Here is a 23378-nt window from a genome sequence, read left to right on the forward strand (position 1 = left end):
TGTTGTTGAGTTATAGATGTTCCTTACATTTTCTGATATTAACTTCTTATCAGATATATAATTTGCAAATATTTTCTTCCATTCCATAGGTTGCCTTTTCACTCTGTTTATAGTCTCCTTCGAAGTGCAGAAATTTTTAAATTTGATATAGTCTCATTTGTCTGTTTTACTTTTGTTGCCTATGCTTTTGGTGTCTCATCCAAGAAATTATTGCCAAATCCAATGTCCTGAAGTGTTTCCTTTATGTTTTCTTCTAGGAATTTTATAGGTTTAGCTCTTTAATATATTTTAGGTAATTTTTGTTCATGCTGTGAGTTAAGGGTCCGACTTCACTCTTTTGAAAGTGGATATCCGATTTTCCCAGCACCATTTGTTGAAAAGACTGTCCTTTCCTCATTGCGTTGTCTTGGCAACCTTGTTGAAAATCATTTGGCCTTATCTGCAAGAGTTTATTTCTGGGCTCTTTTTTTCTGTTATATTGGAATATATATATATATCTTTACAATAGCACACTGTCTTTATTACTGTTGCTTTATAGTATGTTTTGAAATCAGGAAATATGTGTTCCCCAACTTTGCTCCCCTTTTTCAAGATTGTGCTGGTTATTCATGGCCCCTTGAATTTCCATGTGAATTTTAGGATTTTTTTTTTTTTGTCTAATTCTTCAGAAAGTACCATTGGGATTTTGATAGGGGTTTTATTGAATCTGTAGGTCCTTTTGGCTAGTAGAAACATTTTAACATTAAGTTTTCCAGCAATACATGGGAATGGGATGTCTTTCCACTCATTTGTATTTTCTTTGATTGCTGTTAGCAATATTTTGTAGATTTCAGAGAACAAGTCTTTCACCTACTTGGTTAAGTTTATTTTTAAGTATTTTATCCTTTTTGATGCTATAGTAAATGGGATTTTTTAAAAGATTATTTATTTATTTGACAGAGAGAGAGACACAGTGAGAGAGGGAACACAAGCAGGGGGAGTGGGAGAGGGAGAAGTGGGCTTCCCGCTGAGCAGGGCCCCGACACGGGGCTCGATTCCAGGACCCTGGGATCATGACCTGAGCCGAAGGCAGACGCTTAACAACTGAGCCACCCAGGCGCCCCGAGTAAACAGGATTATCTTACTTTACTTTTTAGATTAGTCATTTTTAGAAACAGCTGATTTTTGAAAATGTTTTTATTTTAAGGAGCTATATGGTATTCTGTTGTATGGATAACATAATTCATTTAACTATAGTCTTGTGGATATCTCATTTTTCCCACATAGAATATAACTGTTGGATAAGTTCCTACAAGTTAAATTCCTGGATTACAGGAATATGCATTTAAAAATTTAATTGATATTGCCAAAGCACTGTGATTTTGACATAAAATAGAATTTGCTATAATTTTCAATAAAAAAATTTCAATTTTTTTTATTGAAAATTATGAGGGTATCTGTTCTCTCATTCAACTTGCTCTCTTAAAGGTAATCTACTTTGTCTTTCTTCCAAGCAAATTCACAAATTACACATTTGTGGTTGAGTCCAAGAAAGGGTTCTATGTTTATTTCTGTGGCAATGTGACAAAAAATGTGAGAGATGTGTTCCACTGGATTTTTTCTAAAATACGGCTGAAGGTAACTCATTGAAAATCAGCTACAGACAGTGATACAACTATGATATATCAATAAAACTTTGTTAGTCATCTTTTAATAGCAAAGGCATGCTCTTATGATTCATGAATAGCGTGAGTTGTGTATTTTAGAAATTCTGTGATTATAATTTTATTAAGATATTTCTCTGTGGAATTTGTCATGTTATAGCTGCTTAGTGTTAAGAAGTCTTGTCACCAAGAGCTAGTTTAAAAGTTGTGTGCTGTCTTGTAATGGAGTGTATCTCCTTTCAAATTAACTGCATTTACCAAGGAGGAAAATACAGCTTCTTTAAATTGTATGTTTAAGTGATATTTAACATATGGAAGACAAGAAGAAAATCAGTATACCAGATATAGAAGGTGGTTTCTACACTTGCCAATAGTATTTGAATATTTGAAAGATGACTTGAAATGTGTATAAACTTCTTTCTTTAATTTTTTTTTTAATTTAAGTAATCTCTACATCCAACTTTGGGCTCAAACTCACGACCCAGAGATCAAGAACAGCATACTCTTCTTACTGAGTCACCCAGGCGCCCCAAACTACTCCTGATTAAAAATTTGCCTGTGTCGGGGCACCTGGGTGGCTCAGTCCTTAAGGGTCTGCCTTCGGCTCAGGTCATGATCCCCGGGTCCTGGGATCGAGCCCCGCATCACATCGGGCTCCCTGCTCAGCGGGAAGCCCAATTCTCAACCTCTCCCACTCCCCCTGCTTGTGTTCCCTCTCTCGCTATGTCTCTCTCTATCAAATAAATAAATAAAAATCTTTAAAAAATTTGCCTGTGTCTATGAGATTATCAAAGTGTTCCATTCAACAAAGACTCACCATTTGAAATTCCAGTAGAAAGCAGCACCTAAATACAACAGGAGTAATTATTTCAGGAAAAGCAAATAAAATGAACTAAAACATGTATGTCAGAATAAATTTGGAAATAAAATTAGAAACTATTTGACTTTAGAGATCTAATTTGTGACTTGCAGAGATTACCAGTGGACAATTAGAGAACATAAAAGCTGGAAAGGCTTTTAGAGATCATCCAGCCGAGCCTCTGTAATAAAGAGGAAATAGACCTTGATTGGTTGGTTTGTGAGCTAAACTTCGCATCACATCCTGTGTGTGTGTGCGTGCGTGTTTCAGGTGGCAGTTTAGAGTTTATTCGGTATTGAAAGAATTACATGAAGATTTCAAGTTGGTCTTATATATATATTTGTAAGCATGCTGGCATGCAGAACAGTCTATATAAAACATCTAGAAAAGTAAAGAACTTGATCATAACCTGGAATATGGGAAAGAAGACATACAGGATGGTCATATAGATTAGTGTTTAAGAGTGTGGTGTCTGGTCTGAATCTTGTCTCCACTACTATGAGACTTTGTGTTTTGGTTTCCTCATCTGGAAAACATAGTTAACAAGCGTCCGTCTGCCTCAAAGAGAATAGGGATTACATGAGATAATCCGGATCAAGGATTAGTACAGTGCCGGGTATATAGTAAACACTCAATAAATGTAAATTGCTGTTATTGTTTTGTCAATATGTCAAGGAAAAGAGGATGGATCAAAAAGCATTTTCAGAATAAAGTCAAAATACGTCACTAGAACTTTCAGGTCATTGGAACTGAATTGGAACCCCTATGAAAAGGTGGAGGGGATCAAATGACGTAGACCGCCTTAGCAACAGGCCCCCAAAGAAGGTGAATTTCAGTAACCAATAAGAGTCTGAGCTGTGGAGGAGGTAGCCAATCGGTAACGGAAAGAGGAAGAGGGAGGACGCGCCAATTCTTCTGCCTGAGCCTCGGCCCAACAAAATGGCGGCGGCGGCGGCGTCGCTTTGTTTCCGCGGCTCCTGCGGCGGGGGCAGTGGTAGCGGCCTTTGAGCTGTGGGGAGGATCCTGCACCAGCTATAGTGACGACTAAGAGTCCATTGCATTTGTGTCGTAACCCCGTGCCGGAGAGCGCAAAGCGGCGCCCTAGGGTCGTTGAAGCTACAAGGCGTTGAAGCGAAAACATGACTGCTGAGCCCATGAGGTAAAATACAGCCCCGTCTCACGGGTCCTAGCGGTCTCGGTCTCTGCGCCTTTTGAGTAGGGTGTTTGGGAAAGCTTTGGCTTGGTGGGTTAGGCCTCTCTGTTGGTTAGCGGAAAGAGACATCGTTTTCTCTTTCAGTGAGAAGGGTTTTGGAGTTTCGGCGGTAGGCTTCAGCCCGGGGTGGGGGTGGGGGTGCGGGTGCGGGTGCGGGTGCGGGTGCGGGTGGGGGTGGGGGGGCGCGGCCTGGCGTGTTGGGCGCTTCCTCCAACCTCCCCTAACCGGTGAAGCTTAGTTGGCCTCGTCTAGTTTATTCTTTGGTGCCTGTGGAATTGAGACCCCCTAAGTCGGAGGCGTTTTTGGTATCCCGGTCGTTCTTCCTAATTTTTGGGCCTGGAAACTGCGTGGGGAAGGAGAGAAGGGGGGGTAGAGGGGGAGGGGCGGGCGGGAGGGAGGATGTGAGATCCTGGGACGAGTTAGTGGCGTTTGGATAGCAGGAGACGGGAAATACCCCAGCTTTGCGGATTTTATTTTTCTGCAGCCCCTGGGGACAAGCTCTTCTTTGGGGGGTGAACGGGTGGGTCTTGCTAGGTTTTTACATTCCTTCTCTACTCCAGATCCTGAAGGGTATCCTTGGATTTATCTGTAGGCAAGGGGGTACTAACGCAGGGTATACCCCAGGATACTTTTTGTGAAGTCAAGCTTTAATGGGTGGTAAGGCAGACCTCAAATGTTTCTCCACTTTCTGAGCAAATTTCGAGCAAGAGTAATTAGACCCTACTTTTAAAAAATTTATTCCGTGAGGGATGAGGAGCAGGTTAATGTGGGTCGATGGGAAGTAAGATTTATTGCAAGGGAAGCTGTGCCTGGTAGGCCTCCTCTTACCAATCATGCACGTTTATTAGGTTGAGGTTGTTTTTCTCTTGTGCTTCTGATTTGCCTCTTGATAGTGTCTAAAAATATGGGTTGTTAATATGAAATGTATACTACTTTTACACAGGTGGCAGGTTTGCTTTTCAGGCTTTTTGACATCTGACTTTTCATCCCTTGTGAATTAAGTAATTTTTCGGCTCTGAAATGTATCCTTGGCGCCTAGTGGCAAAATAAAGAAAACTACAGGGAGCATGGATCAGAATTGCATTGGTAGTTGGCAAAATGTGCCTTTGAGTAAGTATTATGATGATGGTTGACGCTTTTAGAGCACTTTACCTAGCATGTAGAGTCTGGGAATGAGCCTGTGATACCTATTATGCCTATTTTTCTACATTAATAAGCAGTAGATCGATCTTTTCCTTTCCTTGAGGGAAAAAAACACTTTAGTTCTTAGATTATAGATCCGTAGCTATGTAAAGATTGTAGTGTCCGTTTCTGAATTTATGTTAATTGGTCCAGCTACAATAAACCTCTATTTATAGGGTATTGGGCATGTAAGAGGTACCCAGTACAACTTGTTGGCTGGTTATTAGGTGCTCATGTTCGTGTACATGAAGGGTGTACCTTACAGGTAAATATAACCTCTAGATTTTACTGAAAGTCTCACAAAAAGGAGACTTCATTCATTTTATGCTGAGGTCAGTTTTTTTGTATTGGTCTTGAAAAGTGCTTATTGTTGACCTTCACCTGTATAATCTGAATTCTCAAAACAGCCCTATGGGGTAGGTACTTAGTGTTCCTCATTTTACAGCTGAGGAGGAAACAGGCATAGGGAGATCAAAGAGCTTGACTAGAGCTATAGAGCTTGTAACTGGTGGAGCTGAAATTGAACCCAGTTTTGACTCCAGAACTTATGTTCTTAACCACAAGGCATTAATGCCTCCTTGAGCTGCCATGTCTAATGTGGTTATGATCATTTTAATTTAGCCCAAGTGTTACAATGAAGAAGTTTGTGTTAGCTACTATTGTGGTTATTTGTTGTAGGTCTTAGAGCTTGTAGCTGTTACAGTATTTTGCCTTTTATATACAGATGAGATAATGAGAAAAACTGAAACATTTAGTTACAGGAGAGTCTTAAGCTGCATGAAAAACGCCTTGTAAAGAACCACATATATAAATGTTAATTTAAAAATGTATGATGCTCCCTGATTATTTACTGTGAAGGAGCACCAAGTGGGTGTTCAGAACTGTCTCAGGCTGAAGTGTCATTCATCTCAAGTCATAATCATAGTCAAAGGATAATCTGACAGGTAGTGGTTGAATGAGTAGAACCCACAATACTGAATCACTCTTGATTCTCTCCTAATGTGAGGTAGAAATAATAGAGCAATTCTATACATTATCATTAATTTTATTTTACACAATAGTTACACATTTTTTTTGTATCAGAACTTTGGTTGAGCACTTAAAAATAGGAACAAAAAATAGTTCTGATTTTTACTAGTGTTTATAAAAAAAGATATTTTCTATGATTCTGTGGTGAAAAAATAGCCAGAAGGCAAGAAGGGGGGGAAATAAACTGATGACTTGGCTAAATCATACACTGAAAAATGAGTGGCTCAGTCTTTAAAAGGTTTTGTTTTGTATTTTATTTTAAATAAGATTGGCTTGTTGAAATATCATTATGATTGACAGATAAACTTTTTTTGTATAAAGGTCAGAGATTTGATGGGACTTGTCATTCTTTTTTTTTAAGATTTTATTTATTTATTTGAGATAGAGCATGAGCAGGGGGGAGGAACAGAGGGAGAGGGATAAGTAGGCTCCCTCCTAAAGCAGGGAGCCGGAAGCAGGGAGCCGGACGCAGGGCTTGATACCAGGAGCCCAAGATCATGACCTGAGCCGAAGGCAGACACTTAACTGACTGAGCCACCCAGGCTCCCTGACTTGTCATTCTAATAGTTATGGCAGTTGATTACTTGAAAACTGACAGCAGTATAACTTGTTATTGGTCTTAAATTTTATTTTTAAATTTATTTATTTGTTTTTAAGTAAGCTCTGTGCCCAGTGTAGGGCTTAAACTGATAACCCTGAGATCAAGAGTCACGTGCTCTGTCGACTGAGACAGGTGCCCCATGGTCTTAAATTTTAAAAGGCAGAAGTGATCTAAGTGGAGAGATGCTGGGAAAATGTCTTAGAAATATCTGTTAGGGTAGTAATTCACAATCATTGCCTACTAACCTAATTTTCAAAAATGTTATCTGTGAAATATTTGCATTCCCACCAAGTGGGAAGTATTAAGCCAGGCTGTGGAGGGGGAGTAAATGCAATTTTTATAAAGGGTTTTGAAAGCATTTAAATACCAGTTGTTTGTTTATGTTGCTGATTGGGTGAAAAGAAAGACCTTTGTGACTTTAATTTTGATCATATCAGTTCTCATTGGCAACCCTTGGTATAGTTGTCCATAAGCTTTCAGTTGTATTTCTAGAGATAAGATACATGTAGTACTTAAAGAAATTTCTGTATAGATACAGGTGTGTAAGATAATTTTTTCTGTAAGAAATTGTGTGTTTATGTGTCTATTTCACTCTTGGAGTCTGAATAAATTTATGGATTATATCAGACAAATCTTAGGTTTACATGAAGTCCTTTCCTCCAGAGCCTGAATGTTCTCTTGAACATTGGCAAAAGCTGTTCAAATGGTTTAAGCCATTGGAAAATGATGTTTAGATCTTCTCTTAGGAATGTTGAATATAGTAGGACAGTAAAAGGAGCATCCAAGTAGGATTTCTCTGTACCTGTATGCTAATGTTTGTCTTATGATTGGCTTGATAGCTGACATGCAAGGTATCATCCTCCGTTTCTCCATCTGTAAAATGGGAGTAAGTTTAATAGATATTGATAAAGCCTGCAGTTCTGGAGGAAGTAACATGGTTATAACAGTGGTTCTTAAAAGGCAATAAACTAAAGCTCTTTGTGGTCTTTGCTAATTCCTAACTGTTTTAAGCATGTAAAGAGGTCCTGAGATTAAAAGTTTGAGAACTGCTGGTTACAAGGCATGAACACTGAACTCTGAGCCAAACCAGGGTTTTCTAGGTATAGCTCTGTTGCTTAACTGATTGTAGGACCTTGGACAGATTTATCCTTTCCAGGCTTCTGCTTTGTCATTTGCAAAATGAACCTGTATTTGATGTTCTATAAGGTTATTAAAAAAAATGGGGGCACCTGGTTGGCTCAGTCGGTAGAGTAGGTGACTCTTGATCTCAGGGCTGTGAGTTTGACCCCACATTGGGCATAGAGTTTTAAAAAAATAAAAAAATAGTTCTGCTTATGTGAATGTTGATCATTTTTTGGTTTTACTTTGGGGGTAGGAAGAAGGGTAGTGCTGAAGGGAAGTTTCTTTAGCCACGTATGCATATCTTTTTTTTTTTTAAACTTACATTGTTAGGATACAGGTGTTTTGTTGATATCATCTGTCATCAATGTACATGTATTTGTGCAAACATTGGAAAGGAAACACTTTGTTGAGTAGTTTGTTAATATTGTGGCTCAGGATATGTTCTATTTTGAAAGATTATTATATCCAGGATATTATATTTCTGCCCTTTTTTAAAGATTTATTTATTTATTTATTTATTTTAGAGAGTGAGAGAGTGCAGTGGGGAGGGGCAGAAGGAGAGGGGGAGAGAGTTTCAAGCAGGCTCCGTGCTGAGCACAGAGCCCAACGTGGGGCTCCATCTCATGACCCTGAGATCACAACCTGAGCTGAAACCAAGAATTGGATGTTCAACCTACTGCGCCACTCAGGTGCCCCATTTCTGCTTTTTTTTTTTTTTAAAGGTTTTATTTATTTATTTGTCAGAGAGACAGAGACGGAGAGAGCACAAGCAGGGGGAGCAGCAGGCAGAGGGAGAAGCAGGCTCCCCGCTGAGCACGGAGCCCTGTGCGGAACTCGATCCCAGGACCCTGGGATCATGACCTGAGCCGAAGGCAGACGCTTAACCGACTGAGCCACCCAGGTGTCTCGATTTCTGCCCTTTTATGTTTAGGGATGATACTTATGAAAAGACCTTTATTCTGGCCAGTTGTGCTTTTTGCCCTGGGAAAAGGTTCTGTGAATTGTGTGCTATAGTCACTATTTTGAGATCCTGTTTCTTGAGACTTTGTCTTTCAGTTTTGGTTTGAAGTAGCCATTCTTGGTATCTATAGTTCAGCTTTCTTGTTGACTGTTATATACAATATTGTTTAAGAAATTATTGGTATGGCAGGGGTGTTCATGTGTTTATATCCTGTACTTCATATTTTGGGAGAATGCTTTATTAGTTGATCAAATACTTGAGTATCAACTAGGGGCCAGGCACTGTGCTATGGTATGCAAAGTTTAATACAAAATTCTCACCTCCTTAAGGCATTCTTAACCTAGTGAGGGAGATATTAAGTACATAAGCAGGTATAAAACAGTGCTAAAATAGAGGTATATTGGTTTTACTGGGTACCAGAAATGAAGGAAAGCCTAATTTGGGGGACATCTAGGAAAGTTTTACAGAGGAGATGGTATCTGTATTGGGTCTTTTTTTAAATTTTTTTTAAAGATTTTATTTATTTATTTTGAGAGAGAGAGAATGAGAGCACGAGACGGAAGAGGGTCAGAGGGAGAAGCAGACCCCCCGCTGAGCAGGGAGCCCGATGCGGGACTTGATCCCGGGACTCCAGGATCATGACCTGTGCCAAAGGCAGTCGCTTAACCAACTGAGCCACCCAGGCGCCCTGTATTGGGTCTTGAAGATGAGTTAGCAATTGAGGGTTGACTATGAAAAAGGGCTGCCCATGCATCGGGATTGGTATGGCTAAAGATTAGTCTTATTTTCCGTATGGCAGAGGAAATTATAGACATGTACACAAATAATTTTGAAGCAGGATATAAAATAATAAGTGCTGCAGTAGGTAAAAACTAAATTTAGAGTAGGAAGGTATTTCTGATGGGGTCCAGGGAAGGCCCTTGGAGGATAGGTATGGTTTGACAAAACTGGGGGAGAGTCCAGATGTGAGATATATAGCAGCTTGAGCAAAGGATTGTGGTATATATTAGTGTTTTCTCTTTGGAAGCAGGTCAACTTAGAATTTTTAACTCAGTTCCTGGACAAGTATTGGATAACTATTGTGCAATTAGTATGTTTTTTCCCCAGCTTTATTGATATATAGTTGACATACAACACTGTAAGTTTAAGATGTACAACGTGATGATTTGATATATGTATATATTTTGAAATGTTTACCACGATAAGATTAGTTAACACATCCCTCACCTCACATAACCATTTTTTTGTTCTTATAGTGAGAACTTTTTTTTTCAGATAATTTATTTATTTGTGTCTATATTTATCTCCACCATTGTGCTATAAATTCATTTAGGGCAGGAACTATGGCCCCTTCATTTTACCATTCCCCCCCCCCCCAAATAGTGCCTGGTTAATATCAGGGCCCAATTACTGCTTGGCAAACTGAACTAAATTAAATTTAAATTAAAATCTACTGAAGGAGACAGCTGTATATAGAAGTGCACAAAATCATGAGCTAAGAGTTTGATAATTATGGTACAACAAGAACCTCTCTTTGGTGAGAACATTTTAAAATCTACTCTCTAGCAACTTTGATGTAATAGAGTATAGTTAATTATAGTCACCATGCTATGTATTAGATGTCCAGAACTTATTCATCTTCTAGTGCAGTTTGTATGTTAACTTTTGTGGCTTGATGATCTTGAAAAAGCCATATGTGCCCTTTGTAAATGAGCCTGATAATTTCAGTTCAGAAGAACTGTCAAAAGTATTTTCCACTTTTCTTAAAGATTGTGTAGAATTTAATGCACAGATTTTGATTGACTATGATTGTTCAAAATCTATCCTTAGTTGTTTTTATTTTGGTCATTTGAAGTGGTCAGTTGACTTTGTAAATCACTGATTTATAATAAATTACTATTTATTTTAAATTACTGTTTATTACTATTATAATAAATTACTAAATTTATAATAAATAAATAACTTTGATTTTGGACTTTATAAATCACTGATTTATAAAGTCCAAAATCAAAGTAATTTATTTTCATGTAATACTAGATTTGTTATTTTGCTTATTTGAATTATCTTAACTGTTTTTTGATTTATATGATAGGATTCCAAACCTAGTTATGCTATAATGCTTGTTTTGAATATGCATATTTGTCCCAACAAGATTGATACATCAGGGAACAATTTGGGCATAAGACAAAATTTGCATTTTCTTATGCAGGATTTTGTCTGCAAGTTCAGGGATCAGCAAATTATGACCACCAACCAGTGGCCTGTTTTTGTAAATAAAGTTCTGTTGGAACACACCCAAGCCCATTTGTCTATATTGTTGGTGGTTGCTTTTGTACCACAATCTCAGAGTTGAATAGTTCTAACAAAGACTTAACGGCCCACAAAGCCTAAAATACTTACTATCTGGTCCTTTATAGAAAGTTTTCCCTGGGTGAAAACAGGAAGCTACACCCAGCTGAACTGAACTGCATTAAATACATGCATATACATGCACACACCTCACACCTCAAACATCTGTTGGCTAGTTCAGTGCACCCCTTGTGTTGTAAGCCACTCCCATCCATATCTGTTGTTACAATTTTCCATCCGATTTCAGATAACCCTCCTTCCATCATTTCACAGTAATTCATGAGCTGCAGCCCTTCTGATGTACTTCCACAAGCAAACTTCAGGTCTTTTTCAAGGTAAAGTGCTGTATTTGTTGTGTTTGTGTATTTTTTAATCACCTCGTATAAACTGTAAAATTGTGCTATTATTTTTATTAGGTTTCTGTCTTTTTAAAAAATGTATCACTGATGAAGTTTTTTGAGTGTTGTAGTTCTAACCCCATTTTCCCTATGAATCCTTTGGTGTTCATTGCACAATTTTGCATAACCTGGTGATTTTTAGGAACTCATGTGATTTCAGAACTGACTGTAATTGTCATCCTGCAAAAAGTACTAATTCATTCACCAAATACTTCTTGGACTACGTGAAGATTAAATGAATTAAAGGACACAAAGCACTTAGATTAGTGTCTGGGACATACTAATTACTCAAATACTAGTTATTACTATTGCCATGTGCCAAGAACTGTTCAAAGTACTGCTTAGGTGAACAAGACAAATTAAAGCCTTGTCCCCGTGGAGCTTACGTTATACTTCAAAAAAATCTGTATTAATACACATTTTGGCTAGTAACTTAGTCCTACTCCCATAAAAGACATTTGGTGTTTTTATAAATAACATTTTAAAGATATCCAGAGATCAAAGACGTTTACTTAAAACAACTTTCTCGTCAATGTCTCATTGATCTCATGCAATATTTTATTGAATGATTTTTAAAAATGTTTTTAATAAATGTACCCTTGGAAGATGAATCTGATCTACCTTCAAGGAAATAAAGAAAATCATCTCCTTTTTACTATATTTCAAAATAAAAATTAAAAAATAGAAATTCAGACTTAATTTGCAAAAATAGTATGCAGATTCTCATAGGCCCGCCACCCAGATTCAGCAAATAGTAATTTTTTACATTTGCTTTATCATTCTGTCTATATTGTTTTTGAGCCATTTGAGAGTAAATTGCAGACATGATGCTCCTTTCCCCCCGAATACTTCAATATGTATTTCCCCCAAATAGGAATATTCTCTTATGTAGCCTCAGTATAGTTAGCCAAATTAGAAATTAACATTGATACTATTTCTTTTTTTTAAGATTTTGTTTGTGTATTTGAGAGAGGGAGGGAGAGAGCACAAGCAGGGGGAGCAGCAGAGGCAGAGGGAGAAGCAGACTCTCTGCAGAGCAGAGAGCCAGATGTGGGGCTCGATCCCAGGACCCTGGGATCATGACCTGAGCCGAAGGCAGCTGCTTACCTGACTGAGCCACCCAGGCGCCCCACTATTTCTTTATTTAAAAGATTTTTTTAAAAGATTTTATTTATTTGAGAGAGAGTGCACGCACACATGTACACACGAGAGGGAGGCAGGGGCAGAGGGAGATGGAGAAGCAGCCTCCCCATTGAGCGGGGAGCCTGAAGCGGGATCCCAGGACCCCGATATCATGACCTGAGCTGAAGGCAGATGCTTAACAGACTGAGCCACTCAGGTGCCCTAAGATTTTATTTTACTTTATATATTATTTATTTATTTGACAGAGACACAGTGAGAGAGGGAACACAAGCAGGGGGGGCGTGGGAGAGGGAGAGGCAGGCTTCCCGCTGAGCAGGGAGCCCAGTGCGGGGCTTGATCCCAGGACCCCGATGTGGGGCTTGAAACCAGGACCCTGAGATCATGACCTGAGCCAAAAGCAGATGCTTAACGACTGAGCCACCCAGGCGCCCCCTTAAGATTTTATTTTTAAGCAATCTCTGCACTCAGTGTGGGGCTTTAACTCACAACCCTGAAATCAAGAATTGCGTGCTCCACTGACTGAGCCAGCCAGGCGCCCCCATACAATACTGTTCCTAATCTACAGACCTTATTCATGTTTTGCCAGTTGCTTCATAATGTCCTTGATAGTGAAAGAAAAAAATTTTTTTCTGGTCTAGCATCCAATTTTGGAGCATGCATTGCAATTCATTGTCATGTCTCTTTAATCTTTACTCTTGAGCACTGTACCTTGCTGTTTTTTTTCCCTTACATATTTTTGAAGAACAGGGTAGTTAATTTGGGTTTGTCTGATATTTCCTTGTGATCACATATTTTGCTAGAAATACTATGATGTGTCTTTCTCAGCACATTTTATTTTATTTTATTTTTTATTTTTATTTTTTTAAAGATTTTATTTGACAGAGAGAGAGACAGCGAGAGAGGGAACACAAGCGGGGGGAGTGGGGGAGGGAGAAGCAGGCTTCCCGCTGAGCAGGGAGCCTGTTGCAGGGCTCTCAATCCCAGGACACTGGGATCATGACTGGAGCCGAAGGCAGACGCTTAACGACTGAGCCACCCAGGGGCCCCTTTCTCAGCACATTTTATCAGGAGGCAAATGATAATTTGCTTTTACTATATTTTAAAATGTATTTTCTTTTAATACTAAGATTATCAATCACCTCATTCTCTGCCATTTAATTTAGGTATTTGAAGCTAGGTTTAGTTAATTTCTATAGAGTTGGGAAGAATTTGCCCACCTCATATTGGTGGTTTTTTTTTTTTGCTTTTTCCCTTTTCACCTTCTTCATATACATATCCCCAACATTCAAAACCACAAAACACCCTATTTATGAATTTTCATTGTATATTCTAAGTGTCTGCTAAAAGTAGAGAATCAAGAGTGAATGTTTCATGTTAAAGTGACCGCACCTGTTACTTGTTAAGTATATGAAATAATACATTTCTTTCAAAGGCTGACTATCATGCATCCAACACAGCTTACTGAATATCTCAGTTTATTTTTTTAAAGATTTTATTTATTTGAGAGAGAGAATGAGAGCCAGAGAGCACGAGAGGGAAGAGGGTCAGAGGGAGAAGCAGACTCCCTGCCGAGCAGGGAGCCCGATGCGGGACTCGATCCTGGGACTCCAGGATCATGACCTGAGCCGAAAGCAGTTGCTTAACCAGCTGAGCCACCCAGGCGCCCCTGAATATCTCAGTTTAGACACCGAAGAGAAGATACTGGAGGGTACTAAATGACTTCAGGGTTGTTTTGTGGTTTTTTTTCAGGGTTTTTTTTTTTTTTTTAATGCTCAACAAATCACTCTTCTTTTAAGGAATGCCTGAGCAGACATTATCTTCATTTTAATAAGCATTTATTATTCCTCTGTAAAGGCAATATGTTATTTCCCACATGGGAAAAAGATGAACCCTGACCAGTTTCCTCCTTTGAGGAGCTTACACTCCAGTAGAGAGTATTCTGAGTTTTAAACAAGGAACTCTAAGCAGAATGTGTTGCTTATTAATAAGAGAAGTAAAACAAAATTCAGTAGAAGAGGGGGAAGGGAACCTTCTTTGAGTTGAGTTGTGGTACGATTGGAAAGTCATGTGTGAATTATCTTGCAGAGAGCTTCGAATGCTATGCTTAGGAATTTCATACTTTATAAACATGGGGAGCCTTTTTTTAAAAAAAAAGAATTTATTTATTTGACAGAGAGAGAGACAGCTAGAGAGGGAACACAAGCAGGGGGAGTGGGAGAGGGAGAAGCAGGCTCCCCACTGAGCAGGGAGCCCTACGTGTGGCTCGATCCTAGGACCCTGGGATCATGACCTGAGCCAAAGGCAGGCGCTTAACGACTGAGCCACTCAGGCACCCCAGCATGGGGAGCCTTTGAATATTTTGAGCATGGGGTTACATTTGAGTTTACTCTATGCCAATCATTGGAAATACTGAGAAGATAGAACAGTCCTTTAGACGAGGAGTATATTTAGGAGAATATAGACATATATGTTCTGTTCCCATTTCCCCTAAAAGTATAGTAGCAGATGCTAAGTACTAGCTGAGTACTAATGACACATAGGGTATTAGAACACAGTAGTTTAGAACTTGAATCGGGTAGAATGAACTTGGATGAAAAATGGAATTTACAGCCAGGAAAGGATGACTTTTGGGACCTTCTTCCTCCTTCATCCCCATTCCAGTAGATATTAAAAAAATTTAAATGACTTGTGTTCCTGAATACTGCCACCCACTTACTAGTGTATTCCATGATTTGTCTCTGACATCTGAATTCTAAACAATAACCTGATTATTCTGGATGGGAGCTAGGGTTACTTGCCTAACTTGAAGGATGAATTGTGGAAACAGGTGCTGTTTTTTGTCTCTAAAATCTAAATGTCTTAAATTTGTATTTTTTTTTCTGCAGAGAAATAGAACCACAGTTCTCACCTAAAGACCCTTTTCTTTTTTTTTTTTTAAGATTTTATTTATTTATTTGAGAGAGAGAGAATGAGAGATAGAGAGCACGAGAAGGAAGAGGGTCAGAGGGAGAAGCAGACTTCCTGCTGAGCAGGGAGCCCGATGTGGGACTCGATCCCGGGACTCCAGGATCATGACCTGAGCCGAAGGCAGTCGCTTAACCAACTGAGCCACCCAGGCGCCCCTAAAGACCCTTTTCTTACAACTCCTTAAAACAGGAATAAAACTTTCTGCTTTGCTTTCTTGCTCTTGCCACATTGTTTGCCTCTTTTCTCCATTTGCAGACTGTCTTTGGGTGGGGTGTGGTATATCATTGGAATGAGCTGTATTTGTTAAAGCAGAAATCAGTGTATGAGGTGAGATGAAACATTTCTTGAAGGTTTTAGTAATTAGGCCCACATGAACATGGTGACCTTTATTGCAATTTAATTTTTATTTAGAGTATTACACAGAGACTGCTGTTTAAACATAATAAGGCAGAATGCTGACCTTATTCAAATATTGCTGCTTTATTACAAATTTGTAATTTCTTACCTCCATTAGAGCATGTATACTTTTATATTTAAAAAAATAGACTGGAATGTTTTTAGTCCTCCATTGTGTCTTTTTCTTTTTTTTTCAAATTTTATTTAAATTCTAGTTAACATACAGTACAATATTGGTTTCAGGAAGTCTTCAATTTTAAAAAAAGTATTTTATTTGAGAAAGAGAGAGAGCACAAGTAGGGGGAGGGACGGAGGGAGAGGGGGAGGGAGAAGCAGACTCCCTGCTGAGCAGGGGCCCTGATGTGGGGTTTGATTCTAGGATCCTGAGATCTTGACTGAAGTCAAACACTTAACCGAATGAGCTACCCAGGTGCCCCCTTCATGGTTTCTTAAATGTTTTGGAAAGGTTGACATTTTTTTAAAGATTTTATTTATTTATTTGACAGAGAGAGAGAACACAAGCAGGGGGGAGTAGCAGACAGAGGCAGAGGGAGAAGCAGGTTCCTTGCTGAGTAGGGACCTGATGCAGGGCTCAGTCCCAGGACCCTGCGATCATGACCTGAGCTGAAGGTAGCCGCTTAACCGACTGAGCCACCCAGGCACCTGGGAAAGGTTGACATTTTCATACCAATTCTGAATAGTGTTTATTTGCCCAAGTAGTACTGTTGGTACTGAGCCTGATTAAACCAGAAAAATTTAGGCTCTGCCCTTAAGTGCTTTTAGACTAAAAATAAATAACACAAGACAAGAAGATAATTAATAAATCACAGAGATATATTTCCCAGATAACAAATATGGCACATATGGAGACAGCTTATATGCATACCTATGAACTTTCAAAACAGATTTTAAGAGATTTTTCTTGTGCTGGAAGGGAGAATGGTAATGGACAAATATTACTGCTACCAACCTTGTTTGTATATTTTTTTGTTATTTTTTAGTTGCAATAACATATAAAATTTAGCATTTTAACCACTTTAAAGTGTACAATTCAGTGGCATTAAGGTACATTAAATATATTCAGTGTTGTGCAACCATAATTTTCTCAAATTCTGGAACATTTCCTTTACCTCCAAAAGAATCCCTGTATCTCCCAATATTCTGCATCATTGTGCATCCGTTACCTCTGTCCAACTCCAGAACTTTTTTGTCATCTCAAACTGAAACTCTGTACCCATTAAACAGTAAGTTTCATTCCCCTCTCCCCTAATCCCCTGGTAACTACCTTTTCACTTTCTGTCTCTGATTTTAACTATTCTAGATACTTATATATAGATGGAATTGCACAATATTTGTCCTTTTGTGTTTGGATTATTTCATTATTTAGCATAATGTCCTCAAGTTTCACCCATTTTGTAGCATGTATCAGAATTTCATTCCTTTTTTTAAAAGATTGTATTTATTTATTAGAGAGAGAGAGATAGTGAGAGAGGGAACACAAGCAGCGGGAGTGGGAGAGGGAGAGCAGGCTTCCCGCAGAGCAGGGAGCCTGACGCGGGGTTCGATCCCAGGACTCTGGGATCGTGACCTGAGTCAAAGGCAGAGGCCCAGCGACTGAGCCACCCAGGCACCCCTAGAATTTCATTCCTTTTTAAGGCTAAATAATATTCCATTCATTATGTATGTACCATACATATTTAGTTTATCCATTCATCTGTTGATGGACATTTGTGTTTTTATCTTGGCTGTTGTGCATAGTGCTTCTGTAAACATTGGTGAACAAATGTCTGTTCAAGTCTGTATTTTCAGTTCTTTTGGGTATGTACCTAGAAGTGGAATTCTAGCTTTAATTTTTTGATGAACCACTAAACTGTTTTCCATGGTGGCTGTACTGTTTTACATTCCCACTTGCATTGTATAAGGGTAAGAATTTCTCTGCATTCTTGGTCAACAATGCTTTTTGTTTTGTTTTGTCTTTTAGAAAAATGAGCTTATACAGTTTATTTTAGAATTAAATTAACTTAAAAAATTTAGTTGAATATGTCAATTATACTCAAAATATAAAACAAATGAGTTGACAAATAAGAAACTAAAATGAAATAAAAGAGGATTAAGAGGTACAAATTTCCAGTTATAAAATAAATAAGTCATGGAGATGCAAAGTACAGCATAGAGAATATAGTCAATAAGATTGTAATAATGTTTGGTACAGATAGTGACTACACTTATCATGGTGAGCACTGAGTAATGTGTAGAATTGTTGAGTCATTATGTGTATACCTGAAATTAAGATAACACTGTATATTATTTATACTTCAGTATTTTTTTTAAGATTTTATTTATTCATGAGAGACAGAGAGAGAGAGAGAAGCAGAGGGAGAACCAGGCTCCCCGCTGAGCAGGGAGCCCGATGGTGGACTCGATCCTAGGACCCTGGGATCATGACCTGAGCCGAAGGCAGACGCTTAACCATCTGAGCCACCCAGGCACCCTATATTTCAGTATTTTGTTGTTTTTTAATAATAGCTATACTAACAGGTGTGAAGTGTTATTGTAGTTTTTATTTGCATTTCCCTAATGACTAGTGATAGAAAGCCTCTTTTCATGTGTTTATTGGCTGTTGGTATATCTTTGGAAAAATGTCTCTTGAAGTCTTTTGCCCAATTAAAAATTTTTTTGTTGTTGTTGTAGGAGTCATTTAAAAATTGTATGGGGCGCCTGGGTGGCTCAGTCTTTAAAGCATCTGCCTTCGGCTCAGGTCATGATCCCACGGTCCTGGGATAGAGCCCCGCATCAGGCTCCCTGCTCAGCGGAGAGCCTGCTTCACCTTCTCCCACTTTCCCTGCTTGTGTTCCCTCTCTCGCTGTGTCTCTCTCTATCAAATAAATAAAATCTTTTAAAAAAAAGATTTAAAAAAAAAGATTTTATTTATTTATTTGCGAGAGAGAGAATGAGAGATAGCACAAGAGGGAAGAGGGTCAGAGGGAGAAGCAGACTCCCCGCTGAGCAGGGAGCCCGATGCGGGACTCAATCCAGGGACTCCAGGATCATGACCTGAGCCGAAGGCAGTCGCTTAACCAACTGAGCCACCCAGGTGCCCAAAAGAAATAAAATCTTTAAAAAAAATAAAAAATAAAAATTCTGGATATTGGGGTGCCTCAGTCAGTTAGGTGTCTTAACTCTTGATCTTACCTCAGGTCTTGATCTCAGGGTTGTGAGTTCAAGTTCTGGATAGGGCTCCATGCTGCGTTTGGAACCTACTGAAAAAAATTTTTGGTTATTAATCCCTTATCAAATATATGATTTGTGAATATCTTTTCCATTCTGTGGGTTGTCTTTTCTTTCACTCTTTTGGTAGTGTTCTTTGATGCATGAAAGTTTTCAGTTTGGATGAAGTCCAAGTTATCGATTTTTCTTTTGTTGTATGAGTGGTGCCATCTAAGGAATTATTGCCAAATCTAAAGTCATGAAGATTTATCCCTCTATTTTCTTCTTCTTTTTCTTTTTAAAAGATTTTTATTTGTCAGAGAGAGAGAGCACAAGCAGGAGGGAGCAGCAGGCAGAGGGAGAAGCAGGCTCCCTGCTGAGCAAGGAGCCCGATGATGCGGGACTTGATCCCAGGACCCTGGGATCATGACCTGAGCCGAAGGCAGATGCTTAACTGAGTCACCCAGGCGTCCCTATTTTCTTCTAAGAATTTATAGTTTTAGTTCATATGTAGATCTTTGATCCAATTTGATTTAGTTTTTTAAAAAGATTTAAAAAATTTTATTTATTTATGTATTTATTTTTAAAGATTTTATTTATTTGACAGAGAGAGAGACAGCGAGAGAGGGAACACAAGCAGGGGGAGGGGGAGAGGGAGAAGCAGGCTACCCACTGAGCAGGGACCCCGATGCGGGGCTCGATCCCTGGACCCTGGGATCATGACCTGAGCCGAAGGCAGACGCTAAACGACTGAGCCACCCAGGCACCCCTATTCATTTATGTATTTTAGAGGGGGAGCAGGGAGGGGCAGAGATATAAGGAGAGAGAGAATCTTACACAGGCTCCACGCCCAGTGTGGAGCCCTACATGGGGCTTGATCTCACAACCCTGAGATCATGATCTGAGCCAAAATCAAGAGTTGGACGTTTAACCAACTGAGCCACCGAGGCGCCCCAAGATTTTATTTTTAAGTAATTTCTACACCCATCGTGGGGCTTGAATTCACAACCCTGAGATCGAGTCACATGCTCTACTGACTGAGCCAGCCAGGTGCCCCTTGAATTAATTTTTGTATATGGTGTAAGATAGGGGTCCAACTTCATTCTTTTGTGTATGGATATCCAGTTCTCCTAGCACCATTTGCTGAAGAGACTGTTCTTTCTCCATTCAGTGGTCTTGGCGTCGTTGTCTAATATCAGTTGACAATAGATGTATGGATATATTTCTGTTTTTTTTGTTCTATTTGTCTAACCTTATGCCAGTACCACACTCATTACTTGAGCTTTGTAACAAGTTTTGAAATTGGGAAGTGAGAGTATTCCAACTTTGTCCTCTTTCAAGATTGGTTTAGCTATTTGGGGTTCCTTGAATTTGCATGTGAATTTTAGGATTGACTTTTCAATTTTTGCAGTAGTGGTTGTTGCGGTTTCAATAGAGAATTACATTGAATCTGTATATTTTGGGGAGTATTGCTCTCAACAATATTAGATCTTTTGGAACATAAGATGTCATTCCATTTAATTGGAATTGTTTATTTTCTTTCTTTTTTTCATTTATTTTTTGTAGTAATCTTTACACCCTACGTGGGGCTTGAACTCATGAACCTGAAATCAAGAGTTGTAAGCTCTTCTGACTGAGCCAGCCAGGCTCCCCTTGAATTAATTTCTTTTAAGCAATATTTTGTAGTGTTCATTGTATAAGTTTTAACCTCTTTGATTAAATTCATTCCTATATATTCTTTTTGATGCTGTTGTAAATGGAAGTGTTTTCTCAACATCCTCTTTGGATTGTTTATTGCCAGTGTATAGGAATATAACTGCTCTCTGTTTGTTGATCTTATATCCTGCAACTGTGCTGAATTCATTTATTATCTCTAGTTTTTTATGGATTCTTTAGGATTTTCTATATGTAAGATCATGTCCTCTACAAACTACTTCATCCTTTACTGTTTGGATTGTTTTTTTCTTTTTAAATTTCTGTTGAATAGAAATGGCAAAAACAACCATACTTGTTTCTGATCTTAGGTTGTAAGTTTTTAGTCTTTTCACTATTAAGTATGATGTTATCCAATTGAGGAAGTTCCTTTCTCTTCCTAGTTCTCTGAGTGTTTTTATTGTGAAAAGGTGTTGAATTTTGTCAGATGATTTTTCTGTGTCAACTTAGATGATTATGTGATTTTCCCTCTTTTTCTATTTATGTGGTATTTTACATTGATTTATTTTTGCTACACTTTGCATTCCTGGGATAAATCCCACTTGGTCATGGTGTATGATTCTTTGAATTCTACTTGCTAGCATTCTGTTTAGGATTTTGTATCAGTAGCTAGTATTTTTTTTTAAAGTTTTTATTTATTTGCCAGAGAGAGACACAGTGAGAGAGGGAACACAAGCAGGGGGAGTGGGAGAGGGAGAAGCAGGCTTCCTGCGGAGCAGGGAGCCCGATGTGGGGCTGGATCCCAGGACCCCAGGATCATGACCTGAGCTGAAGACAGACGCTTAATGACTGAGCCACCCAGGTGCCCCAGTAGCTAGTATTTTGTTTAGGACTTTTGCATCAGTATTCATAAGAGATATCGGCCTGTATTTTTCTTTTTTTGTGATGTCTTTGTCTGTGGTATCAGGGTAATGCTGGCCTTGTAGAATGAGTTAAGTGTTCCCTTCTCTTCTGTTTTTGGGAAGAATTAGAGAGATGATAATTCATTAAATGTTTGGTAGAATTTACTGGTGAAGCCACTGATTCTGGGTTTTTCTTTTTTGGGATGTTTTTGATTATTAACCCAAGAGATTGAATAGTTACAAATCAAAAAAAGAAAAGAAAGAAAAAAGTGGCATTGGTATTTACCTAATGTGGTTGTTTTTACCATTGTTCTTTATTTTATAATATAGCTCCAGGTTACACTGTGGTGGTGTTTCATTTCAGCTTGATTGCTCCCTTTAGCATTTCTTTCAGGGCAAGTATACTAGCAGTGCATTTTCCTCAACTTTTGATTTTTTTGGCCTATTTATTCATTTTTCAGGGATACAGAATTCTTGTTTTTTTTTGCAGCAGTTTACTCAATTTTTAAAAATTTATTTGAGAGAGAGAGAGCACAGGGGGAGGGGCAAAGGGAGGAGGGAGAGTCCTAAACAGACTCCACCAGGACTTGATCTCAGGGCCCTGAGATCATAACCTGAGCTGAAACCAAGAGTTAGATGCTTAACCAACTGCACTACCCAGGTGCCCTTTTTTGCAACACTTTAAATATGTCATGTCACTTTATTGGTTTCCATGGTGTTCAACTGTTAATGAGGATCCATTGTACTTGTCAATTCTCATTGATTTTGAGATTTTCTTTGGCTTTGACAGTTTAATTATATTTTGTCTCACTGTGGAACTCTGTTTATTCTTCTCAGAATTCATTGACCTTGGATATGTAGATTCATGTATTTCATGAATTTGGGCTGCTTTGACTATTACTTAAATATTCTTATGGCTTCTTTTTCTTCTCTTCTGTGACTGTCATTATGCATGTGTTATGCTTGATGGTTATCTCACAAGTTTCTGATGCTCTGTTCATTTTTCCTCATTCTTTTTTCTTTCTCTTTCTCATACTGGGTACTCTCAGTTGGTGCTATCTTTTTTTTTTAAGATTTTATTTATTTATTTGACAGAGAGACAGCAAGAGCAGGAACACAAGCAGGGGGAGTGGGAGAGGGAGAAGCAGGCTTCCTGCCGAGCAGGGAGCCCGATGTGGGGCTCGATCCCAGGACTCTGGAATCATGACCTGAGCGAAAGGCAGACACTTAACAACTGAGCCACCCAGGCGCCCTCAATTGGTGCTATCTTTAAATTCACATATTCTTTCTTATCCTTGGTCAGATCTTCTCTTGAACCTCTGTAGTGAATTTTTCATGTCTGCTATTGTATTTTTCAACTCCAAAACTTTATTTGGTTCCTTTTTGTAATTTCTTTGTGTATTTTTACTTTGGTAAGACATGCTGGTTTCTTTAGCTCTTCGTATTTAAAACAGTTTATTTAAAGTCCTTGCCTATTAAAAAAAAAAAGTCCTTGCCTATTAATTCCAACATCTGGGTCTCCTCAGGGACAGTTCTGTTAATTTCTTCTTTTTTCCCTGGGAATGGGCCATACATTCTTATTTCTTGGCATGCTTCTACGTTTTTGTTGAAAACAGATACTTTGAATATGGTAATATGGCAATTCTGGAAAACATTTTTCCCCCTCCCCAGGGTTTGTTGTTGCTTCTTGTTGTGGTTTTTGCTTAGTGCATTGTGTATTTTTTTTAAGATTTTATTTATTTGAGAGAGAGCG

The 23378-nt window shown here is 38.6% G+C and overlaps 1 protein-coding gene across 6 annotated transcripts in view; it reads left to right on the plus strand.

Moving 5' to 3' along the window:
• Positions 1-3441: 3441 nt before the first annotated feature.
• The window catches only part of ATRX (ATRX chromatin remodeler), a 300408-nt gene continuing 280471 nt past the window's right edge, over positions 3442-23378 (plus strand). For 4 of the 6 annotated variants that reach the window (XM_028101410.2, XM_088028724.1, XM_088028725.1 and 1 more), the window contains exons 1-2: positions 3442-3661; positions 11207-11294. In XM_028101410.2, the coding sequence (XP_027957211.1) occupies positions 11239-11294 (56 nt within the window). In that variant the 5' untranslated portion in view covers positions 3442-3661; positions 11207-11238. The remainder of the gene's footprint in view (positions 3662-11206; positions 11295-23378) is intronic. The other 2 variants (XM_028101409.2, XM_028101412.2) reach the window with 2 other exon arrangements.

Source organism: Eumetopias jubatus, unplaced genomic scaffold, assembly GCF_037043125.1.
Source record: "Eumetopias jubatus isolate StellerSeaLion01/CBP00866 unplaced genomic scaffold, mEumJub1_p1.0 scaffold_11, whole genome shotgun sequence".
Taxonomy (NCBI): Eukaryota; Metazoa; Chordata; class Mammalia; order Carnivora; family Otariidae; genus Eumetopias; species Eumetopias jubatus.